Below are 22,577 nucleotides of genomic sequence, written 5' to 3' on the forward strand. Positions count from 1 at the left end.
TAGTAACTTTGGAAATGTTTTCTATTTTTTAAATTTTTTGCCAATAACTTACTATTTTTTGTTAGTTAAAACAATGGTGATTTTTATAAGCATTTTCTAAATGAATTTGGCATTACTTACTGTGCATATTTAGCTACCACTTTCTTAAAAATGGAAGTAGAAGATAGAATATTTCCAGAGTAAGGAATATATCATTTTATTTGAAGTAAGAAATGGTGGGTAAAAGCTTTCATAAGTGATATGTATGTATCGCTGTGTGCAGGGGTGTGGAAGTTGATGGGATTGACGAATAGGGAGTATGTAAGACGGTGTAGGGTGAGGAGGGGTGGTACAGTCTCCACCAGTTTATTGGTTAGTTTATCAAAAAAGCTCACTAAAAGTATAAAATTTTAAAATGTATGGATATATGTTTGTAATATACGCACACATATATATCTTAAGCATTTTATTTTAAGCGAATCAGTGTCCATTAGTGTGCCAATCTTTTGAGGTAAGACCTGAGGGAATTTTCTCATATGACCACACATGTAAATACATTTCTTATTAAAGTTGAATGATAACAGGATCCAGGATTCTTCTAAGATCATGTGTTTCATTTAGTTGTCATGTCCCTCTTATCTGTTCTAAACCAGTCCAGTTCCTCAGTCTTCCCTTGATTTTCTTTTTTGTATGTGTGTGAGACTTGACATTTTAATTATGTTAAATTCAGTTTTTAGTGACTCAGCATTGAATATGTCCAAATGCTAACACGTTTAAAAAAGCAAACAACTTTTTTCTTTGTACTCATTAACATAATTATACAGCCAAAACAAAAGCAAATACAACTGACTCTAAGCATGAACAACTCAATCATTTGGAAAAGTGACAAGGAGTAATATATTGTGGCTTATTGCCTTTGAAAGTCACATTGTGCTTATGGGCTTTACTCAGAATATTTTATAGAGGAAGTGGTAAACACTGGTTGAGCAAGGTAGTCATTTATGTGGAAATTAGTCAGTTGTGATAGCCACACATACTTTACTAAAATAGTGAATTTCATCTTGATTTTATGGAACCACCAACATCAGCAGATGCCATTTTTGAAAGAATGATGATAAATCAAGATTTTCCATTGAGCAGCTTTATTCATTCTTTCATACTTGAAGTTTATTATTTTTCAGTATTTTAGCTACACCTTGTGTTCCAGAGTGACCACTTGTGAAGATATAGAGTGTCCTTTATTCTGTACAGATACAGATTTACATGCATTAGTGCTATGTAAAATGTCCATTTGTTTTCTGAATTAATTTTTCTGCAGTATTTTTAACATCTGGGGCTGCGGATGTGGCTCAGTGGTGGAGTGTTTGCCTAGAATGCATGAGAGCTTGGGTTCCATCCCCAGAACTATACAGGCACAAATTCATCAGTCCACCAGGCAATAGTGCATGCCTATAATCTCATCAGTTCAAAAGCCTGAGGTAGTAGGACTGCAAGTTTGAGCCCATCTTAAGCAATTTAGCAAGACTGTCTCAAAATTTTAAGAAGGGACTGGAAATGTAGCTTTCAGTGGGTAGAGTGCCCTGGGTTTAATCCCTATTACTAAAAAAATACCTGCTCTATAAAAAAATGTCTTGGGTAGTTTTATCATGGTTTAGTTTGTTTAGTTTATGTAGTATAATTTCTGCGTATCTTAAAATAAATTTAGACTTTGTTCACTGATATTAGTGAATCTTAGTAATCTTGGTCTTAGTAACTGATATGGAGGAGAAACTCTGATAGCTGTGATAAAAGTTGCAGCATGTTTCTTACTTTTTCCCAGGCTGTATTTTCTTTTTTCTAAAATCCTGGAAAGTACATTACAGAAGTAGTAAGGTTTAGGTTATTAATTAACAAGTTAATTTCTTTTTTTAAAAAATATTTTTGTTGTAGATGGACATAATACCTTTATTTTGTTTATTTAGTTTTTTCATGTGGTGCTGGGTAGAGTGCTAGGCAAGCACTCTACCACTGAGCTACAACCCCAGCCCACAAGTTAATTTCTTTTTAGCAATATTTTCTAAAATAGTTCATCTTATGGTTTGTGTTTTCTTGTGCTATACTCTGCCTACTCCTTTTAAAAATTAAAATTTGAATTTTCAGTAGCTTCAGTGAGGTATGATCAATATACAATAAATTATACATACTTAAAAAAGTACATTACCTGTAAAGCCATCATCACGATTAAGATAGTGAATATGTTTGTCACTCAGAAAGGTTTCATATTCCCCTTGGTAATTCCTTCCTCCATTACCTTTTAGAGCTGGTGATCTGCTTTCATAATGTCACTATGGATTGTCACTATGAAATTGAATTTTAAATTTAAATTGTTTTTTATTTCCATAGAAACTGGATCAGGATCTCAATGAAGTCAAAGCTCGAGTGGAAGAACTGGACAGAAAATACTATGAAGTAAAAAATAAGAAAGATGAATTACAAAGTGAAAGAAAGTTAGTATAGACTAAAATATGCCTAAATTTTTTGAATAATGCTAATTACTGATTATTACATGGTCTTTGTTTTATCAATTAACTATGTAAGTTTGATTTCAGTATTTTATTCTAAAGTGTATATTGTAAATCCATCTTATGTGTTTAAAATTAAAGGTCATCTAATTTTTATTAATTAGTTACTTGTGGAGAGAGGAGAATGCAGAACAGCAAGCACTTGCTGCTAAAAGAGAAGATCTTGAAAAAAAGCAGCAACTTCTTAGAGCGGCAACAGGAAAGGTGGGCAGGTTCTTTTCATTACCTGAATTATTGAATCAGTCCTTGTTGCAAGAATTTAATAGCTTTCAAGCTGTAGTCTTAAGTTCTAAGTAATGAATAGGGAAGTAGAGTCCAAGTCAGTTATCCTACAAATGTGAAACAGTAGATTATATAAGCATCCTGACTAGCAGCCATGTTATTAATAGCCCTTTGGATTTTTAGGCAAAGAACCCATTTTTCACCCTAGTGTCACAGAGCAGACCCATAATATGAAGTGTTTAATGTAGTTGACATTTTAAGGGGGCGTGTGCTTGACAAGGAGAATATTTACTCTGCTATATATTTGAATGTATGATGTGATGGTCTTCTTAACCAGCAAGATTGTCATTGATGTGACTGATATTTTTCACTAAACAATTTATAGGCCATTTTAAATGGAATAGACAGTATAAACAAAGTGCTGGACCATTTTCGTCGAAAAGGAATAAACCAGCATGTACAAAACGGCTATCATGGCATTGTGATGAATAACTTTGAATGTGAGCCAGCCTTCTACACATGTGTGGAAGTCACTGCTGGAAACAGGTGAGATTTATTTGTTTGTTTGTTTGTTTATGTGATGGGGTTTGGGGAGGAAAGAGAGAATAAGAATAACCTAAGAAACAACTCTTTGTAGTTTTTGTATAATGTGTCTTCCATTATATCCTCAGTTCCTTATTTAACTTTTTAATCAAAGAAGTAGGTACCAAGCATTTGTTTCTAATTGTATGAAGTAAAACTTTCCCTATTTTGGACTTCCCCTCCTGTCCACTGGAATATTCTGTGTAATCTTTTTCAGTACAAGTTGAATTGCATGGAAAAACACTGAATTGTTTGATGCTTAAATGTTTACAACACTTTGAAATCTAGCAATGAATATGTCTTTTTTTGTTGTTGTTATTGTTCATATGTAGGTTATTTTATCACATTGTTGATTCAGATGAAGTCAGCACGAAGATTTTAATGGAGTTTAATAAAATGAATCTTCCCGGAGAGGTCACTTTTCTGCCTCTTAACAAGTTAGATGTCAGGGACACCGCCTACCCTGAAACCAATGTGAGTCAATGTGTGTTAAGGTCTCTTTCATTGAGCTACTTTTTATTGTAGAGTCTTAATACATTCTAGTGCCTGGGTACTATATGTGGAGATTTACTGGCCTATAAGATAGACTTGCTTTCTTCCCATGGAGCATAGTTACTGTTTGGTGGGGTTGGAAGAGGCTAAACTGAAAGCATAATGTTGCTTTTGTTACTAGTTAGCACAGTTTAAATGGATTGAAAATAGTCTTTAGACATCATTCTTGAAAATAATGTCATTATTTTGAGGTCTTCAACCTCAGAATGTTGATAATAGTAGCAGCTATTAAGTGTTGGGGAGGAAAATTGTGTCTTACATGATGTATGAATGAAGAAAGACATGTAAGAATGCTTGTAGTGTGATTCCATTTGTACAACATACACAAAACTGAACTTAGATAATAGAACTAGAAAGAGGTGCAAGGAAGTGATTAGCCCAAAGTCATGATAGTGCTAACCTCCAACAGGTAACTACTGTTTGATTAGGAAATGGGCTCTCGACTTCTGGACTGTCAATAGTGTACTGTTTCTTGTGCTGTGTTGTGGTTATGTTGGTGTTCTCTTTATAATTATTAATTTAAGCTTAACATGTATATATTACAATTTTGTATATGTAGGACATTTCATAATTCAGAAAAATCTATAAAAATCCTATTCTGATAAGTTTAGGAAAGAGGAAAAAATGAAAATAAGTGACATCTACAGATGCTATACAAATTATTTTGCATCTATTAACTCATTTAATCTTTACAACTTTAAAAGGAAAAAACTTATTTTTGAAGTTTTGTAGATGAGTAAATGTTATCTAGGAAAATTCAGCAGCTTATCTAGAGCACACATCTGCTAAATGGCAAAACTAGGATTTGAATTTGGGCAGCCTGGCTCCAGAGCTAGTAAGTTTTTTTTATCTCAATGCTCTACTATTGAAAACTTTGATGATTAAATGTGTAAAATATCCAGGATATTTCATTTATTTTATTTTTTTTGTGTGGTGCTGGGAATTGAACAGCTGGACAGACCTCCTACTAGTGGACTATATTCCCAACCCTCCAGACTTCAGTAGAATGATTCTTTTAACATCTTCAATATAAAAACTAGTAGTTCTGAAGTATATTTGTGTTTGTATTTATAAAGGTAAAAGTCATAATTATGCAGTTTTTAATTAGCTGTATTGTCATCACTTTGCTTATTAATGAAATAATCATTTTTAGGATGCTATTCCTATGATCAGTAAACTGAGGTACAATCCCAGATTTGACAAAGCTTTCAAACACGTGTTTGGAAAGACGCTTATTTGTCGTAGCATGGAAGTTTCAACCCAACTGGCCCGTGCCTTCACTATGGACTGCATTACTTTGGAAGGTTAGTAATAGTAATGGTTAGCTTTGAACCAATAAACTCTAATAAATCATTTAAACACATATAGCAGGTGGTATAATAACATGTCTCTTGAGCTGTATGCATGTTTGATGAGTATATCTTACTCATAGTAATTCAAAGTCAAAGTTTCAAGAATATTCAAAAATCCATGTCAAATTTTTTATCAATTTTTAAATAGTGGGTTCAAGCAAGAGTAGAAACAGGCATTGATATTGATTTTTTTTTTTTAATAAAAATATTTGGTCTATAAATAATTTGGTTCTTAATCTTTTTGGCATGGTGGACTCCTTTGGCTCTTTGGTGAAGCTTTATGGATCCTTTCTCACAAAGTTTAAATGCATAAAGTAAAATACTTGGGATCACAAAGGAAACCCATTATATTGGCATGTATCACATTTTAAAAATATATAGTAATATATTCTTTTTAAATAAATCTATACTTTTTAAAATTTTTTTTTTTTAATGTAGTGCTGAGGATTGAACCCAGTGCCTCACATGTGCTAGGCAAGCATTCTACCACTGAGCCAAAACCCCAGCCCGTAATACATTTTTAATTGTATTAAAAGACAAGATATAGCAATGTCTTTAGTAACTACCATGATTTTGAAGCACACGTGCATGTAAGCAAAATTTTGAGATGTGTGACAAGTGTAATCTCACATGAAAATAACTTTGTTTCTCTTGATAACAAAGTTATGAGTACTTAAAATACCATTGTTATTCATTATAGAAGGAAGTGCTAAATAAAGATGTACATTTTTTTTCACACCCAAGTCACAGATCTGAATTTTATCTGTGAAATACTGGTTAAGAATGCTTGGTATGTCAGTTACCTGGCCTCACTTTTTTTTTTTTTTTTTTTAACTTTTCTTTCATAATTTGTTGGGGGGAAAAAAAATAACATCCCCATCCCCAGCTTTATGTGTACATTTTGTTCTTGTCATTGCTGATAAACCAACTAAGAATATGTTGTAAGCATCTTGGTGCTTCATCTCTAAAACTTAATCATGTAGTGTCATAAAAGCATTTTCTATTGTAACCACCATATACCATTCTTACACCTAAGAAATTGAACATTAACCTAATAATGACCTCTAAAAATTAACCACATTCAAATGGTGTTGGTTATTTCCACACGTTTTTGTATTCAGGATTCAATCAAGGATACATGCAATGTCTTCTTTTTAGACCCTTTAAAAGACAGTTCTTTTTGTTCCCTTTTCTCATCCCACTATCCCCCTGAAATTGACTTAGAGAGTGTCCTGTTTTTTAAATTTATCTTTATGTCTTCCTTATGGTTAAATTCAGGTTAAACTTTCTTGGTGTGAATGCTTGCATGAGTGATGTGTACTTTTTACTGCATTGTTTATTGTGTCTCACTCTCAGTGATGCTAAGTTTGATCCCTAGCAGGTCTCAGGTAACAGTAAAGGTGCCTTTCCCCTTTGTAACTAAGTTATATATGTGCAGTTGTTCTTTAAAACTCAGTATTAGGTTCCCTAACAACTTTTTTAGCATTCTTTATTGACCCTTGCCTAAATCATTTATTATTCTTGGGGTTTTGAAATAGCGATTCTTAAACATTCTTTCATTGCCTCTGGACTTATTAACTATTACTTTTTATAAAGAAGAGCACTGTCTGTTTATTTTTGGCACTGGGGATTAAGTTCTGGGGTACTCAACCACTGAGCCACATCCCCAGCCCTTTTTTGTATTTTATTTAGGAACAGGGTCTCACTGAGTTGCTTGCTAAGGTCTTGCTAAGTTGCTGAGGCTGACATTGAAGGTCACAATCCTCCTGCCTCAGTCTCCCAAGCTGCTGGGATTATAGGTGTATGCCAGTGTCCCCAGCTACTTATTTTATTTTTAAGTATCACTGTGATTCATGGACTTTTTTTAAAATTCAGTGTTAATCACATTGCTATTATTTTTGATGCTCAGATTTTCCCAAATATAGCTAGTGGAGTTCCAGATTAGGTCTTAGTGTTGTATTGATATGTCCTCGTTAATCTAGTACTTTGTGCTTTCTGCCAGATGGTCAGGCTTACTTAGAAAGTATGTTTTTTTTCAAGACTGCAGATTTTAGCATTGGGAAGCAAAAGTTTTTCAGGGTAACTACAATTCTTAAATTTTCCTTTAATTCATATTATGTAATTTAAAGCCTTTAGAATAGTATTTGATTATAGTCATTTTATCATTCAATAAAGTTGTCACACGGAATTTCTACCTTTCTTATGTTTTGTTTATAGGTGACCAAGTCAGTCATCGGGGTGCTCTAACTGGAGGTTATTATGACACAAGGAAATCTCGACTTGAATTACAGAAAGATGTTAGAAAAGCAGAAGAAGAACTGGGTGAGCTTGAAGCAAAGCTCAATGAAAACCTGCGCAGAAATATTGAAAATATCTTTTTGTTTTGTGTGTAATAATGGATACTGTGGAGAAAAAAATACATTTTGATTGCAACCTATAATGTTTTGCATGTTTGGTGTGATATATACATGCATGTATATATATAAATGTGTTTTACTTTGACTTTTATTTAAGCAGAAGAGCTATGTCTGTCTATTTAGCTTCTGAAGACTTAGAGGGAAAAAACTAAAAACTACTTTTTATATTGATTCTTTGCTTAATTATTAAGTAGCTAATACCAGCGTGTCTACTTTTGAAGGAAAAGAACCTTAGAAACACCAAATTTAAAGGTTATCAGGCAAAGAGGAAACCAAGAATTGATCAGTGAATTGTGGAAGGAAGATCTGGGTAATGTTTCAAGGGGGAGGGTTAGAGGTATCAATAATGCCCCATAATGTACAGATGTCAAATATAAGGAATGAAAAATGTCCATTAGAACTTAGTGTTTTGAGGTCACTTGGTGCAAGTACAGACTTACTGTTAGTGGAGGAAATGGCCATGAAGTAGGCAAATCTGAATAACCATAGTTTTTCTTCGAAATATGAATAGTGCAACATGGAGAGTGCCTAGTTCAGTTCACAACAGAAGTAGTTGTGCCATATGCATTTTCTTAAAAACAGTCATAGCGCTTTGGAAAAGATAAGTACTTGGTGTATGCTTCCTATTTTGACATATAATATGAATATAAGTACTTGATCATTGAGAATTATTTGCTACTGCTACAAGGACATTCTTGTAAATACCAGTAAAACTGGTATTTTTTTTTTTTTTTAACTGAATTTATAGCTTCTGTGCTATCAGTGTAAATGGCAACACAAATAAAGCAACAATTGGGCTTTTTAGCTTTGACATAGCCAGGGTCTACATTTCATACTTTTAGAACATGTGACATATAACCTGGGAAGAATTTTCCTTAGCCTTGTATATGGATTAATAATGAAATTGATCAGTTGATGAACCAAATGCAGCAGATAGAAACCCAACAAAGGAAATTTAAAGCATCCAGAGACAGCATATTATCAGAAATGAAGATGCTGAAAGAGAAGCGGCAGCAGTCAGAGAAAACCTTTATGCCTAAGGTCCGTTAAGTATGTCTTTTGTTATAGATTTGTTTTAAGTATATAGAATTGGGGTGGTAGCCTGGGGATGTAGTTCAGTGGTAGATCGCCTATCTAACATATGCAGAGGCCCTGGGTTTGCCCCTGGCACTGCAAATAACAGGAAAAAAACGAAAAGGATCCTTGTGATTATATAGAATTGGGGTGGATCATATGTTACATGAGTTATCATTGAATCTCTTATGTTCCATTTTTTGATTGAACCCCTACTTCTAGACATCTACATCTGTCTATACCATACTTACATTCATATGTACCCAGAATCTTTGATTGTAGGTTGTATTCAGGCTGCCTACTCTAATTGGATAGACAAACATTTTGAGCTATGGCATAATAGTGCTGTCTAATAGTTGGTATTTAATTTGTCTATCCTTTTTTGTCTGGAAAGCATTATGAAACTATTTGAATATTTCACTGTATTTTGTCCAGATTGTATTAAAGTGAATAGGAAGCAGACTTGTACAAAGAACAGTTGATTATTGTCTCATAAACTTGAAGCAGTTTGGGCAAAAACTTTGTGATTAGAGTATTAGTGGTACTGAGACAAGAAAGAGTCAAAAAAAGAAGTGCTCACAATTATACTGTTCCAAAGCATTCTTTTTGTTCCTGTGACTACTTCTGAAAAGTTTTGTATAGTTTAACCATGAAATACAGTTTGTCCTTCCCCTTGTAAATGTTTTTCTTGTTTACATGGTCCCAATTATCAAATTTAATTAGTGCAGGGTTTGGGGTGTAAGTCAGTGGTTGAATGCTTGCCTGGCATGCTTGAGATCCTAAGTTCAGTTCCTCAGTACCACTAAAAAGAAAAAGGAAGAAAAAAGTAGTATAGTTGCTCCTTAGTTTATGTGATGGGGTTGTGTCTTGATAAACATCATAAATTGAAAATATCCCAACACAAAATGCATTTAATACACTTAACCTACTGAACATTATAGCTCAGCAACACATTATAGCACCTAATGTTTAATTGGGTTGTGATTATTGTAGTTCACTTTAATATCATAGATTTTTTGTCTAGTTTTTTACTGTTAATAATAATGATTAATACCTTTATTAAGAAGTGAATAATTTGTCTTGTAGCAACGTAGCTTACAAAGTTTGGAAGCAAGTTTGCATGCTATGGAGTCCACCAGAGAATCACTGAAAGCAGAACTGGGAACTGATTTGCTTTCTCAACTTAGTCTGGAAGATCAGAAAAGGGTAGATGCATTGAATGATGAAATTCGTCAACTTCAGCAGGCAAGTACACCTGATAAAGGAAAAAAATGCATTGGCTGTTGTGAAAATCACCTTTCTTGCCAAATAAAAATATGAAGGGGAATCCCTGGGGAAGAAAATTGGCCAAATTATTTTATGTGCACGTATGAATATGTGACAGTAAATAGTACTTTTATGTATAACGAGAGTGAACCAATAGAATATAAAAGAAAAGAATATTGAGAAAATAGAAAAATGAGTCTTGGACTTTTCATACTCATAAGAGTATAAGGTTTTAATAAGTGTTTCTAAGCCATTCTGTATATGTTAGAATTATATAAGAAATCATTTCTTATTTAATGCACATTTTTCATTAGTACAATGGAACCTCTTAATTCAAATATAAATATGTTGATCTGACTACCATTATATATTTAATAGTATTGTCTTGAATAACATTTGATTTTTTTTAATGCATAGTTATAAACAACACTTAGCCCAAAAAATGAAAAGCAAGAAAATAAAACTTCTTGGCACCATGTCTCCTAAAAACCAGGCTCCAAACTTAGCATTCTGTTGAATAGATGAGAAAGAGAAAATTTTTAAAATATAGAACTTCTTGTAAATGTTTAAAATATAAAACTCCATCTTAGCTCTTTTCAACACAAGTAATGGAGCAGACAGTAGAAATGTGTGAAATGTTAATGCTTAGGTAGACAATTAATTTTTCATTCTTAATTTTAGGAAAACAGACAGTTACTAAATGAAAGAATTAAATTAGAAGGTATTATTACTCGAGTAGAGACTTATCTCAATGAGAATCTGAGGAAACGCTTGGACCAAGTAGAACAGGTATGTGGTTTTTTTGAGGATTCTGTGGTGACTGTAACCTATCAAAAGTGGTTATATGTGAGACTCTGGGTTGGAGTTCTGGCACTGCCACCTAGTGTGTGATTTTTGGCAAGTCATCTAATATTTCTGTTTCCTTTTGTGTAAAATAGTAGTATCTGCTTTATATAATTACTGTCTGGGCACATTCTACATGCTCAGTAAATGTTAGTTAATATTTCCTCATTAAAGTCATGTTGAGCAATTTTCTAGTAATTACATTATTTTGTTTCCCTTTTAGTATACTATTAAATATTGGCAGTCATATGAACTATATGTGTAGAAACTAGAGAATAGCTATAGCAACTGATGGCAGTCAACATTTTGAAATTAACAAAATTCCTCTTTTAAGGTTTAATGCCCAGAGGTCCCTTTGTGTTGCAGGAACTTAATGAACTGAGAGAGACAGAAGGGGGTACTGTTCTCACTGCTACAACATCAGAACTTGAAGCCATTAATAAAAGAGTCAAAGATACTATGGCACGATCAGAAGGTGAATTTCTGCATAGCAAAAAAATTATGATATTTAGTTTATAAACTTGCTTACGACAAAATGACATATCCAAATAGGCAAAAGCATATATTAATAATTTGTTGTTTTCCATCATCATAAGCAATTAATAGTGAATGGAGTTTAGTAGGTTAATTATAAAGTGTAACCTTTACTTTGTTGAGATAGATTTCAGACAATATTATGAGAAACTGTAATTATTCATTTAGTTAACAAAGGATGAAATTCCTGAATCAAGTTTCTTACTACCTAGTTACTGAAAAGAAGTAATTTTTTTAGCTATTTATAAATATGAACATTAAATAATCAAAACTATGTAATGGACAGTTTTATGATTCTTTTAAAAAATTTTTTTTTTAGTTGTAGATGGATATAATACCTTTATTTTATTTATTTTTATATGGTGCTAAGGATTGAACCCAGTGCCTCACATGTCTTAGGCAAGTGCTCCACCACTGAGCTCCAACCCTAACCCTCATGATTCTTCTTTTTTGAGGGGAGGAGAGGAGTTTATGGGGGATTGAACTCGGGGGCACGTAACTACTGAGCCACATCCCCAGCCTTATTTTGTATTTTATTTAGAGACAGGATTTCACTGAGTTGCTTAGTGCCTTGCTCTTGCTGAGGCTGGCTTTGAACTGATGATCTTCCTGCCTCAGCCTCTCATGCTGCTGGGATTATAGGTGTGCTCATGATTATTCTTGAGTGACACATGTACCTCTAATTTTGTCCTGACTTAAGTGGTATGTGCATTTTTACAGTAAAAGTTAAACAAACACTGAAAAAGGCTAAAACCTATTTATTTTGGAATATTTGGTCATTTTAAAAATCTTGCTCAAATAACACTCCGGCTCTAAAATGGTCTAAAGTCTAATTATGTTTCTTTCCCATCTTAGATTTGGACAATTCCATTGATAAAACAGAAGCTGGAATTAAGGAACTTCAGAAGAGTATGGAGCGTTGGAAGAATATGGAAAAAGAACACATGGATGCTATAAACCATGATACTAAAGAACTGGAAAAGATGACAAATCGACAAGGCATGCTATTAAAAAAGAAAGAAGAATGTATGAAGAAAATTCGAGAACTTGGATCACTTCCCCAGGAAGCATTTGAAAAGTACCAGACACTGAGCCTCAAACAAGTAACTTGTTGGATTTAAATTTGAAGTTTCATTGCAGATTTACCTGTAGTATATGGATTTATTTACATATTTTCTTTTCTTTGTAGTTATTTCGAAAACTCGAGCAGTGCAACACTGAGTTAAAGAAGTACAGCCATGTTAACAAAAAAGCTTTAGATCAGTTTGTAAATTTCTCTGAGCAGAAAGAAAAGTTAATAAAGCGTCAAGAAGAGTTGGATAGGGGGTACAAATCGATCATGGAATTGATGAATGTACTTGAACTTCGAAAATATGAAGCTATTCAGTTAACTTTCAAACAGGTATGTTTCTGCTTATTATTAAAACATGCAAGATGAAAACTTCATCTGTTCCTCAGTAATGTTAATCTAATAGTTAATCTGATATACTTGAATAAATCCAGTGTATGGGTTGCTAACATGTAGTAATTTGAATGTTTTACATAGCTCTGAAAAGAATCTTATCTGTTCTTATTCTTAATATTAAAAAATATTCCCAATTACTTTGTTTAAAGCAATAGTATGTATAATTCCTTTTAGGCAAAAGTTATATTTGAGTTGACACTTTTCTTTTTTTTTTTTTTTTTTTTTTTTTTTAAGGTATCCAAGAACTTCAGTGAAGTATTCCAGAAGTTAGTACCTGGTGGCAAAGCTACTTTGGTGATGAAGAAAGGAGATGTGGAAGGCAGTCAGTCTCAGGATGAAGGAGAAGGGAGTGGTGAAAGTGAGAGGGGTTCTGGATCACAAAGCAGTGTCCCATCAGTTGACCAGTTCACAGGAGTTGGAATTAGGGTAAAATACTTGTATCTTCATTTTTATTCAGTACAATACCATAGAATTTTTAGAATCTTTTGTACATCTCAATTATACATCATATGCAACTTCATTTTAAGAAGTAATAGTGATTGTGCTACCCCCTGCAATATTAACTCTTACTATGTTTTATTAGGTGTCATTTACAGGAAAACAAGGTGAAATGAGGGAAATGCAACAGCTTTCAGGTGGACAGAAATCCCTGGTAGCTCTTGCTCTGATTTTTGCCATTCAGAAATGTGACCCAGCTCCTTTTTACTTGTTTGATGAGATTGACCAAGCTCTGGATGCTCAGCACCGAAAGGCTGTGTCAGGTATAATTTTGGTTTTGTACTTAAAATGAGAACCTGCTTAAAGATGATTCCTTACCTCTTTTATTATCATAGTTTTTGTTGCCTGAGATATTTGGGGAGAGTAAATGATATATATTCAGTAAATAAGATAATTTCTCTTCTAATAGTTTTTATTAAAGTTTGGTATTTGCTTTTCAGTTAAGTTATGTGGGAAGTAGATGTACTACTTTGAATTAATTGAAAATATACTTTAATTAAATTTTGTTAAAATCTGCTTGGTTTGCTCAGCATTAGAATAGTACCTGTGTCAAACAGTTTTATGCTCAAAAAATCTAATTTTGATCTTGTAAGTCCGAAAGGTTTTTGGGGGAGTGGGCAGTAGAAGAAAGAGGGCGTGTGTGTGTGTGTGTGTGTGTGTTTGTGTGAGAGAGAGAGAGAAACTTTGCTCTTATTTGTAATACTCCTAGAAGTTTCTTTATAGTAAATAAAATCTATTTTCTGTAGCTTTAAGGTATGGGGTTAAAGCTTTGTTCCTAATTGAAGAAGTTAAGTTGATAGTTTTTGCAGATGTGTGCATGGCAAATATAAGTCACAGGCTCAGCTGGACTCTGTGGCACATGCCTGTAATCCCTGTGACTCGGGAGGCTGAGGCAGGAAGATCTCCAGTTCAAAGCCAGCCTCAGCAACTTAGTGAGGGCCCTAAGCAATTCAGTAAAACCCTGTCTCTAAATAAAAAATACAAAAAAGGGCTGGGGATTTGGCTCAGTGGTTGAGCACCCCTGGATTCAATCCCTGGTACCAAAAAAAAAAAAAAAAAAAAAAAGTTGCAGACTGTTCTGACAGTTTTGAATTTTAGATGAGAGTAAAATAGCTGCTTTTTAAATTTTTAGATCTCCTGAGGAAAGGGATTTATTAAATTATTTCTTTTTTCAGATATGATTATGGAACTTGCTGTACATGCTCAGTTTATTACAACTACTTTTAGGCCTGAACTGCTTGAGTCTGCTGATAAATTCTATGGTGTAAAGTTCAGAAATAAGGTATTTTTTTTTACACAGTTTGCTAACAAGCATTATATTTGATGGATTCTGGTTTTATGTTAAATTGTGAAAGAAGATAAATAATTACTAATCTGTCTTTGTGAAGAAAATTTTTTTCCAAATATCTATGAGGTTTAGCAGATTTTGTATAGCATTTTTTGTTTCAATTTTCTTTATTTTCATTAATATTAAGAGACAGTATCTTCCTGTCAGGTCTACTCAATGTTTCTTGAATGCACAGCCTTTAACAATTATATACATTTCTATTTGGCTATATACCACATACAGCTCTTCTAAACTGTTATCTTCCAACCTTGAGATTTTGATGAAATAGCAAACTAATATAACCTGAACAAAAAGGAACTTCAGATGGATAGGCATAAGTACTTACCTATATCTTCAGAGCATTAAAACATAAAGTATATTTTAAACCCATCCATTGAACAAACACTATTGTAAATAAAGGTTTTGATAATGCTTTAGAATCATTTCTAAAGCCTAGGGACTAGGCTATATATTGTAAACATTACCTTATATAGTGTAAACACTGATACAATTATTTAAGATGTAATGTTTTTAACATTGTTCTGCAGGTTAGTCACATTGATGTGATCACAGCAGAGATGGCCAAGGACTTTGTAGAAGACGATACTACACATGGTTAATTGAAAAATATTGCCAACAGATTTGGAAGATGTAAATAATAATATGGTTCTCATACCCAGGAACTGTAAATTTAAAGCTAAATATTTGGTCTTTATTGTTTTCAGACTTAGAACACACATAGTCCTTTTGTACTTCTGTCTTTGTATTTTATAAGATACTCTGTAATGTTACATTTCTACTAATAGTTTAAAAATTTTGTTTCTCACACAGCTTTTTGTAAAGTGCCCTGCTCCTATTTTAAATCTTTTTAAACGTTCTAAATATTCTTTCTTATTGTCAGTTATACTGCATCTTTTTTTTATAGCTTCAATTAAATGATTGGCTTTATGACTTAGTGTTTTATGTGGCTTTTTGTCATTTCACTGATTAGAAACCAGTTTTTCTTTGATGGGTTTGGTAGTACATACCTGTAATCCCAGCTCCTCAGAAGGCTGAGGCAGGTGGGTTGCAACTTGGTGAGACCCTGTCTCAAAAAATAAAAAAGGGCTGAGGATGTATCTTAGTAGTAGAGTACCCCTAGGTTCAATCCTCTATACTGCACACATTAGTAATAATAACAGTAATAATTTAAATATATACTTTTTACTTTGCCTAAGAAAGTGTCACTTTCACTTAAAAGATGCACTTCCATATTTTGGTTTATTTCATCAGTGATTCTCTGTCCAGTTGTGTGCTTGAACCATGGGAAACTTGAAAATATAACTGCTGGGTGTTGAATCAAAATCTTAAGGGTTTGCGATTCCAGTCATTGCTATTTCTAAAGTTCCTTGTGGTGATTTTGATCTTCAGTGATAATTAGAGCCCCTTGCTTTAACTCAGGGTAATGAGCTCTTCAAAAATTATTTAAGATGTCAGTGTATTTAATAGAACTTTTGTCCTTGAGGGTAGTTCTAAGTGTAATTGAGAACACTAAAGCCAAAAAAATAAGTCGTATAATTTCCTTGTTTTTTTCTGGCTAAGTAAATAGTTTTAGAAGACTTTGTTACTGAAACTGACCCCCTGGGGGGATCTTTGGGACTTTTTATGTTTTTAAATGACTTTATTGAGATATAATTCATACACCATAAGATTCACCCATGTGACCTAGTTCAGTTCAGTATTTTTAGTATATTCACAGAATTGTGCAGCCAGTTCTGAAGCTTAATTTTAGAACCCATTTACTCCAAGAGGAAACCCTGAGCTGGGCATTGTGACACACATCTGTAATCCCAGCAACTCAGGAGACCAAGGCAGGAGGATCACAAGTTCGAGGCTAACCTTATCAACATAGTGAGGCCCTGTCCCAAAATAATAAGGGCTGGGATGTTGGCTCAGTGGTTAGGCGCCCCTGAACTTAATCCCCAGTACCAAAAACAATAGCAACAAAAGGAAACTCTGTGCCTGTTAGCAGTCAACTCCCTCCTTTTAGCTCCTGGCAACCAAATTGACATTGTTTTGTACTATAGATTTGCCTGTTCTGGTCATTTCATATAAATGAAACTATTCAGTAGGTGTTCATTTGTGACTGGCTTCTTCAACTTTGTGGTGTTTCCATGTTGTAGCATGTGTTAGTTTTTGTTGCTGAATAATGTTATATGAGTGTATACCATGGGTTTTTTTTTTTTTTTTAGATCATTCATCAGTTGGACACTTGGATTGTTCCTATCTTTTTGCTACTATAAATAATGCTACAGTGAACATTGGGAACAAACTGTCATGTGGGCATGTTTTTACATCTCTTGGATATGTACCTAGGAATGGAAATATTGGTTCATATGGTAACTAACATTTTGAGGAACTGTCAAACTTTTCCAAAGTGCTGACCCTTTTTTATTCATTTGTATAATAGATGCATGAGAGTTAGGATTTCCCCACATCCCCACCATCACTTTCTGTTGTTATTTATGTATTTTCATAGCCATTCTTGAGTGTGGGGCGGTATCTTGTGCCTTTAACTTGCATTTTTCTAATGACTAATGGTGTTAAGTATCTTCACGTGTTTGTCATTTGTATATTTTCTTTCTTAAAATGTCTATTTGTATCTTTTGCCTATTTTCAAATTTTTTTTGTATTACAGCATTTTTATTTCTTTATATATTCTGAATACAAGCCCCTTATCAGATATATACTGATAAATTTTTGCCACAGCTTTTATGACTTGTTTTTTTCTTTTATTCTTATAATGGTACTTTTTGAAGCATATTTTTTAAAAAATAAGCTCATTTGTACTTAATCACCTATCTCCAGTTATAGTCATATTTAGAGGTATTGGGGGTTAGGCCTTCAACATGTGAATTTGGGGAAAGGGACACACAATTCAGTCCCTAACAACTGCAATAGTATGCCTATCACCCAACATTACTCTCAACTAACTCAGATTTCACTAATGTTTCTACTAATGCCCTTTTTCTCTTCCTCGGATTCACAAAGGATACTACATTATATTCAATTGTCATGTATTCTGTGGTCTGTGACAGTTTATCATTGTGTCTTTGTTTTTCATTCCTTGACAGTTTTTTAAAAAATTTTTTAGTTGTCAGTGGACTTTATTTTACTTACTCATATGTGATGCTGAGACTTGAACCCAGTGCCTCACACATGCTAGGCAAGTGCTCTACCACGGAGCCACAACTCCAGCCTGTACCTTGACAGTTTTGGAAAATACTTTTCAGATATTTGTAGAATGTTCCTCAATTTGGGTTCGTCTCATGGTTTTCTGGGATTAAATAATACCACAGAAGTGAAGTATCTGCATCACTTACAGCAGCAGTACATATTGTTAACATGCTTTATCACTGATGATGTTATCTTGATTACCTCCTCAAGATTATGTTTGCTAGATTTTGTCATTTTGTACTTTTCCTCCCTTTCCATGCTGTGTTCTTTGAAAGTATGTCACTAAGTGCAGCTCACATTGAGGGTATCCTGTGACTTTGGAAAATGCTGTTAATGGTTGTAGTAGCTTTTTTCATAGTCTTCAAAATTTTCCATATAGACAGTTTTGTCATCTGCAGTTTTATTTCTTCCTTTCCAGCGTATTTACCTTTAATTTCCTTTTCCTGTTGACTCACCCAATCCCACCTCTGCCAAGAGTTTATAGTTACCTATAGGAGAGTTTGTTAGGTTCTACCCATGCATTAGTGGAAGCCAGAAGTACCTAAAGAGGCACTTTTTAAATAAAATACTAATGAGGCTTCATACCTAAAGAGGCACTTTAAAATAAAATACTAATGAGACTTCATATTGAATTATAAATGTGCAATCACTTTTTATTTTCATTTCGATAAGTTGATTATAGATTTAAAATGCTTAGTATATTATACTCCATAACTTTGTTATACTAAAATTGATCTTCTGTAAAAGAGAATTTGGTATATAGGTTGAGCATCTCTAATGAAATCCAAAATGCTCCAAAATTTGAACTTGTTGAGCATCAACATAGTATCCAAAAAAGTTGCAGATTTTTGAGCATTTTGGATTTTTCAGATAGGGGTACTCAATAAGGTTTATACATATATTCCAAAATCCCCAAAAATATCTGAAACACTTCCTATCCTAAGCATTTCAGATAGGGCATATTCAGCCAGTATATATTCTGAAATACCATTAAAAGGGTTATATAACCATAATACCTTTTTAATATGCCTAATGTTTCTGATGCATCTACCCAGTATTCATCAAGTGTTACTAAATAACTATGTAGTTTGAAATGGTTGGTGTATGGTGTATGACCTACAGCTTTTCTATAATTCTAACCCTCCAATAATACAGAAATTGGTGTAATGTAAGATCCATCTAAGACTTAGTTCAAGGGATGTTATGGAGATACATTCTATAGCTTTTTAGTGTTGTTCTTAAGCATCTCCCCAAGTAATCTGTACAATGAAACTTCAGTGAATTTGTAACAATAAAGCACCAAAATAGTGAAACAAAATAAATGTTTTTAAAAATCCATACCCTTTGCTTTATCTTAGTCATAGATTATTAATTCTAATGAGATTGAATAGAAAAAATGAAAAACCTGAGCATAGTTAGCCTCGAAATTTAGAGAAAGGACAGATATTCACCAGTGACTCATAAGAACATATAAATATGAGCTGCTTTGTGGCTAGATAGTTCTTTCCTCAGTAGTATTGATTCTTCCACTTGGAGATTTTGTTATAAATTGATAAAATTTGCCATAGTGGATTTGAAGGGTTGTAAATTGCCTTTCCAGCCAGACTGCCACTATTAACGTTTTGGGGGATTTCTTTCAAACCTTAAAAAGTTTTATGGTTGTTTACACTAGATGTGTAACTTTATATCCTGGATTTTTCACTTAGTAGTATAATATGAAATATTCCTATTTAAAATTTGCAGAAGTAAAATTTTGATAGCCATATACAAATAGAAATATAATTTCCTTCAGTATCCTGTTGGATGCTGTTAGAGTTTGGATGTGAGGTATCCCCCCAAAAGCCCATGTGTGAGACAGTGCAAGAAGGTAAGAGAAGAAATAAATGATTGGGTTATGAGAGTCTTAACCCAATCAGTGAATTAGTCCTCTGCTGGGATTAACTGAGTGGTTACTAAAGGTGGGTAGGGTGTGACTGGAGGAGGTTAGGCATTGGGAGAGTGCCTTTGGGGTATATATTTTGTATCTGGTGAGTGGAGCCTCTCTGCTTTCTGATCTCATGTGAACCGATTCTCTCTGCCACACTCCTCCACCAAGATGTTCTGCCTTACCTCAAGCCCTGAGGAATGGAGCCAGCTATTTGTGAACTGAGACCTCTGAAACTGTGAGCCCCCAAGTAAACTTTTCCTCCTATAAATTGTCAGAATGTTAAAAATTTTTCTGCATAATTTTTGTATCTTTTTTAGAAATGTGAAACATGATCAGAGTATAAGTGAGTTAGGGTTTATCTACTTAAAGTAATTTTCTTAGATTATAAAAATAATAATTCTACTATGAATTGTATAAAGCATAAAATGGTAAAAAGTAGAAACTGACTTTTGGAGGGTTTTTTGTTTTGTTTTGTTTTGTTTTGATGCTAAGGATTGAACCCAGAGGCACTTGACCACTGAGCTACATCCCCAGCCCTTTTTGAGACAGGGCCTCCCTATTGCTGAAGCTAACTTTGAATTTGTGATCCTCCTGCCTTAGCCCCCCGAGTCACTTTGATTACAGGTGTGCACCACCATACCCAGTTTTCCTTTTTGAAGTATTAATAGCAAACCTGTTTTTGAAAATATTTAATTCTTAAGAGGAGTTTTTCTAACAACTTAGGTAGAGAATTAGCTCTTTCATTTCCCTCAAATGAAGACTCTCAGTGTTCAGGAGGAGAAAAACATTAAGATTTCACAGTCACCCAGAAAATGGTCTTCATAGGGCCCAACATGGAGGTGTTGGGATGCCTGCCACAGAAGGGTTGGGATGTGTTCTGCTTCAACAATTTACCATAATAGGAATGATATTCTTTATCTGTCTTTTGCTCAGTTGTATCTCTTTGTCCTAGAACACTAATAAATAATCCAGGTTTGTATATTTATGCTGAGTCTGATGTGTTAAGCGTTGAAAGTGTAAATGGAAACTAGTTGCACATTAATGCAGTTAAAAATTATGACAGCAAATTGTTACTTTACCACCTGTACGTTAGGAGGATCGTTCTTGAGGATTTTTTTCATTTCTACTTCAAAATGATAATGTAAGACCTGGCGTAGTGGTGCACACCTGTAATCCTGGCAACTCGGGAGGCTGAGGCGGGAATATTGAGTTCAAAGCCAGCCTCAGCAACTCGGCAAGGTCCTAAGCAACTCAATGAGACTCTGACTCTAAATAAAATTTAAAAAGGCTAGGGATGTGGCTCAGTTGTTGAGTGCCCCTGAGTTCAATCCCTGGTACCAAAAAATAAATAAATAAAAAATGATAATTTAGTTAGTTAAGTTATCCTCTTGTGTGAGGATTAAGCAATAGGGATGTCTTAACTCCTTTATTTTCATACTTCTTTTGGGAGAAACAGGTATTTCTTGTTTTCATTAGTGACAGTAATGCAAAATCTGTTTCAATAGTCTATTGCCCAGAAGTGTTTATGGCCTTTGTTTTGGTCACATTAAATAATTCTTAAAGGGGGCTGATTATGAGTTAACATTTCTAGAAGGAGTTTTATTTTGACAAGAAGTCAGATTTTTGCAAAGCATATCCTCTTAAATATGGCTTTCTTGTTTACACTTTGTCCAAGCTAAAAATATCAAGACCTTGCCCTTAGGATATATTTAGATCTAGAGATAATAATTTTTTTAGTCTAATACTTTTAATTTTACAGATGAGGAAATGTGAAGCCCAGATTAGATGAGTAATCTGGCTGAATAAATGAGCACACTTAGAAATTGACAGAGCCAGAACCAGTCCTGACTTTCCTGCTTCATTAGAGCAGACTTTTAATACATGAGCTCTTTATTTCTCTTAAGTTAACTGTGAAAGTGGTGGTGACATATCATATTTGTAGAGTATTGATTGATCCTACATGTTACACAGAAACAGACTTTGAGGGCACAAGGCACTACCATCCTTGGTTTTCTTTGCCCTTTATCTGCCCACTCTCCCATTTTCTTTAAACCTCACCTATTTAGGTACACTGTGGTCACTTGTCTCCCTGTCCTAGGGGGACTGGGTTACTGCTGACTGCCAGTCTCCTTCATGGAAGATGCCAGTGTTGCTCCATAAATCTGCCATCGTGTGGCACTCAGTCTCCCCTTCCTAGAGACAGAGAGTCTCCTGGGTGTAAGAGCCCTTGTGGCAGCCAGTAATTGCAGAGGGCTATGAGGCAGCATGGAGATTAGGTTTGCAAAGAGAGCATGGATATATTTACTCTCTCAAGTCATCACATTGGTTAGTATCAGTTTATTGCAAAGAGACAGCATCTGAATGGTGGTTTTTATGGATTCTTATGTAGTTCAGACCAGTGCCTGGCAAGCTGATTATCAAGCTCATCAAAGTGTGTGGTGACACAAAGGTGTGTAGGAGCTTTGCCTCATAAGTTCAACCATTAAAAAGACTGCAAAAAAGGAAGTGTACATATAAGGTGTGAAGGAAACAAAACTACCATAGAAAAATTGAACTCAAGAGACATGGATTTAAGGCCCAATCATTTGGGACTAAGGTTACAGAGGCAGTTAACATGTAATATAGTAACAGTCAATGCTACTTCTAAGACCCTTGCTGGGAGAGATTTTCAGACACAGGAATCTCATGCCATCTCAGAATTAGAAACGAATGACTGCAAAGATTGGTAAGGTTGAGGCTCTGTCTACGCTTTTTCTCCCAGT

At 34.1% G+C, this 22,577-nt stretch overlaps 1 protein-coding gene across 1 annotated transcript in view; it reads left to right on the top strand.

Moving 5' to 3' along the window:
* Smc3 (structural maintenance of chromosomes 3) overlaps positions 1 to 15,627 on the top strand; it is a 31,450-nt gene extending 15,823 nt beyond the window's left edge. Inside the window, exons 14-29 of the mRNA XM_047553482.1 lie at positions 2,362 to 2,465; positions 2,645 to 2,744; positions 3,148 to 3,308; positions 3,677 to 3,818; positions 5,050 to 5,200; positions 7,466 to 7,618; positions 8,555 to 8,706; positions 9,826 to 9,984; positions 10,687 to 10,794; positions 11,215 to 11,323; positions 12,238 to 12,485; positions 12,572 to 12,784; positions 13,082 to 13,273; positions 13,431 to 13,608; positions 14,521 to 14,627; positions 15,221 to 15,627. Of these exons, the coding sequence (XP_047409438.1) occupies positions 2,362 to 2,465; positions 2,645 to 2,744; positions 3,148 to 3,308; positions 3,677 to 3,818; positions 5,050 to 5,200; positions 7,466 to 7,618; positions 8,555 to 8,706; positions 9,826 to 9,984; positions 10,687 to 10,794; positions 11,215 to 11,323; positions 12,238 to 12,485; positions 12,572 to 12,784; positions 13,082 to 13,273; positions 13,431 to 13,608; positions 14,521 to 14,627; positions 15,221 to 15,292 (2,349 nt within the window). The 3' untranslated portion in view covers positions 15,293 to 15,627. The remainder of the gene's footprint in view (positions 1 to 2,361; positions 2,466 to 2,644; positions 2,745 to 3,147; positions 3,309 to 3,676; positions 3,819 to 5,049; positions 5,201 to 7,465; positions 7,619 to 8,554; positions 8,707 to 9,825; positions 9,985 to 10,686; positions 10,795 to 11,214; positions 11,324 to 12,237; positions 12,486 to 12,571; positions 12,785 to 13,081; positions 13,274 to 13,430; positions 13,609 to 14,520; positions 14,628 to 15,220) is intronic.
* Positions 15,628 to 22,577: the final 6,950 nt, after the last annotated feature.

This window comes from Sciurus carolinensis, chromosome 5 (genome assembly GCF_902686445.1).
Source record: "Sciurus carolinensis chromosome 5, mSciCar1.2, whole genome shotgun sequence".
In the NCBI taxonomy this organism is placed as follows: Eukaryota; Metazoa; Chordata; class Mammalia; order Rodentia; family Sciuridae; genus Sciurus; species Sciurus carolinensis.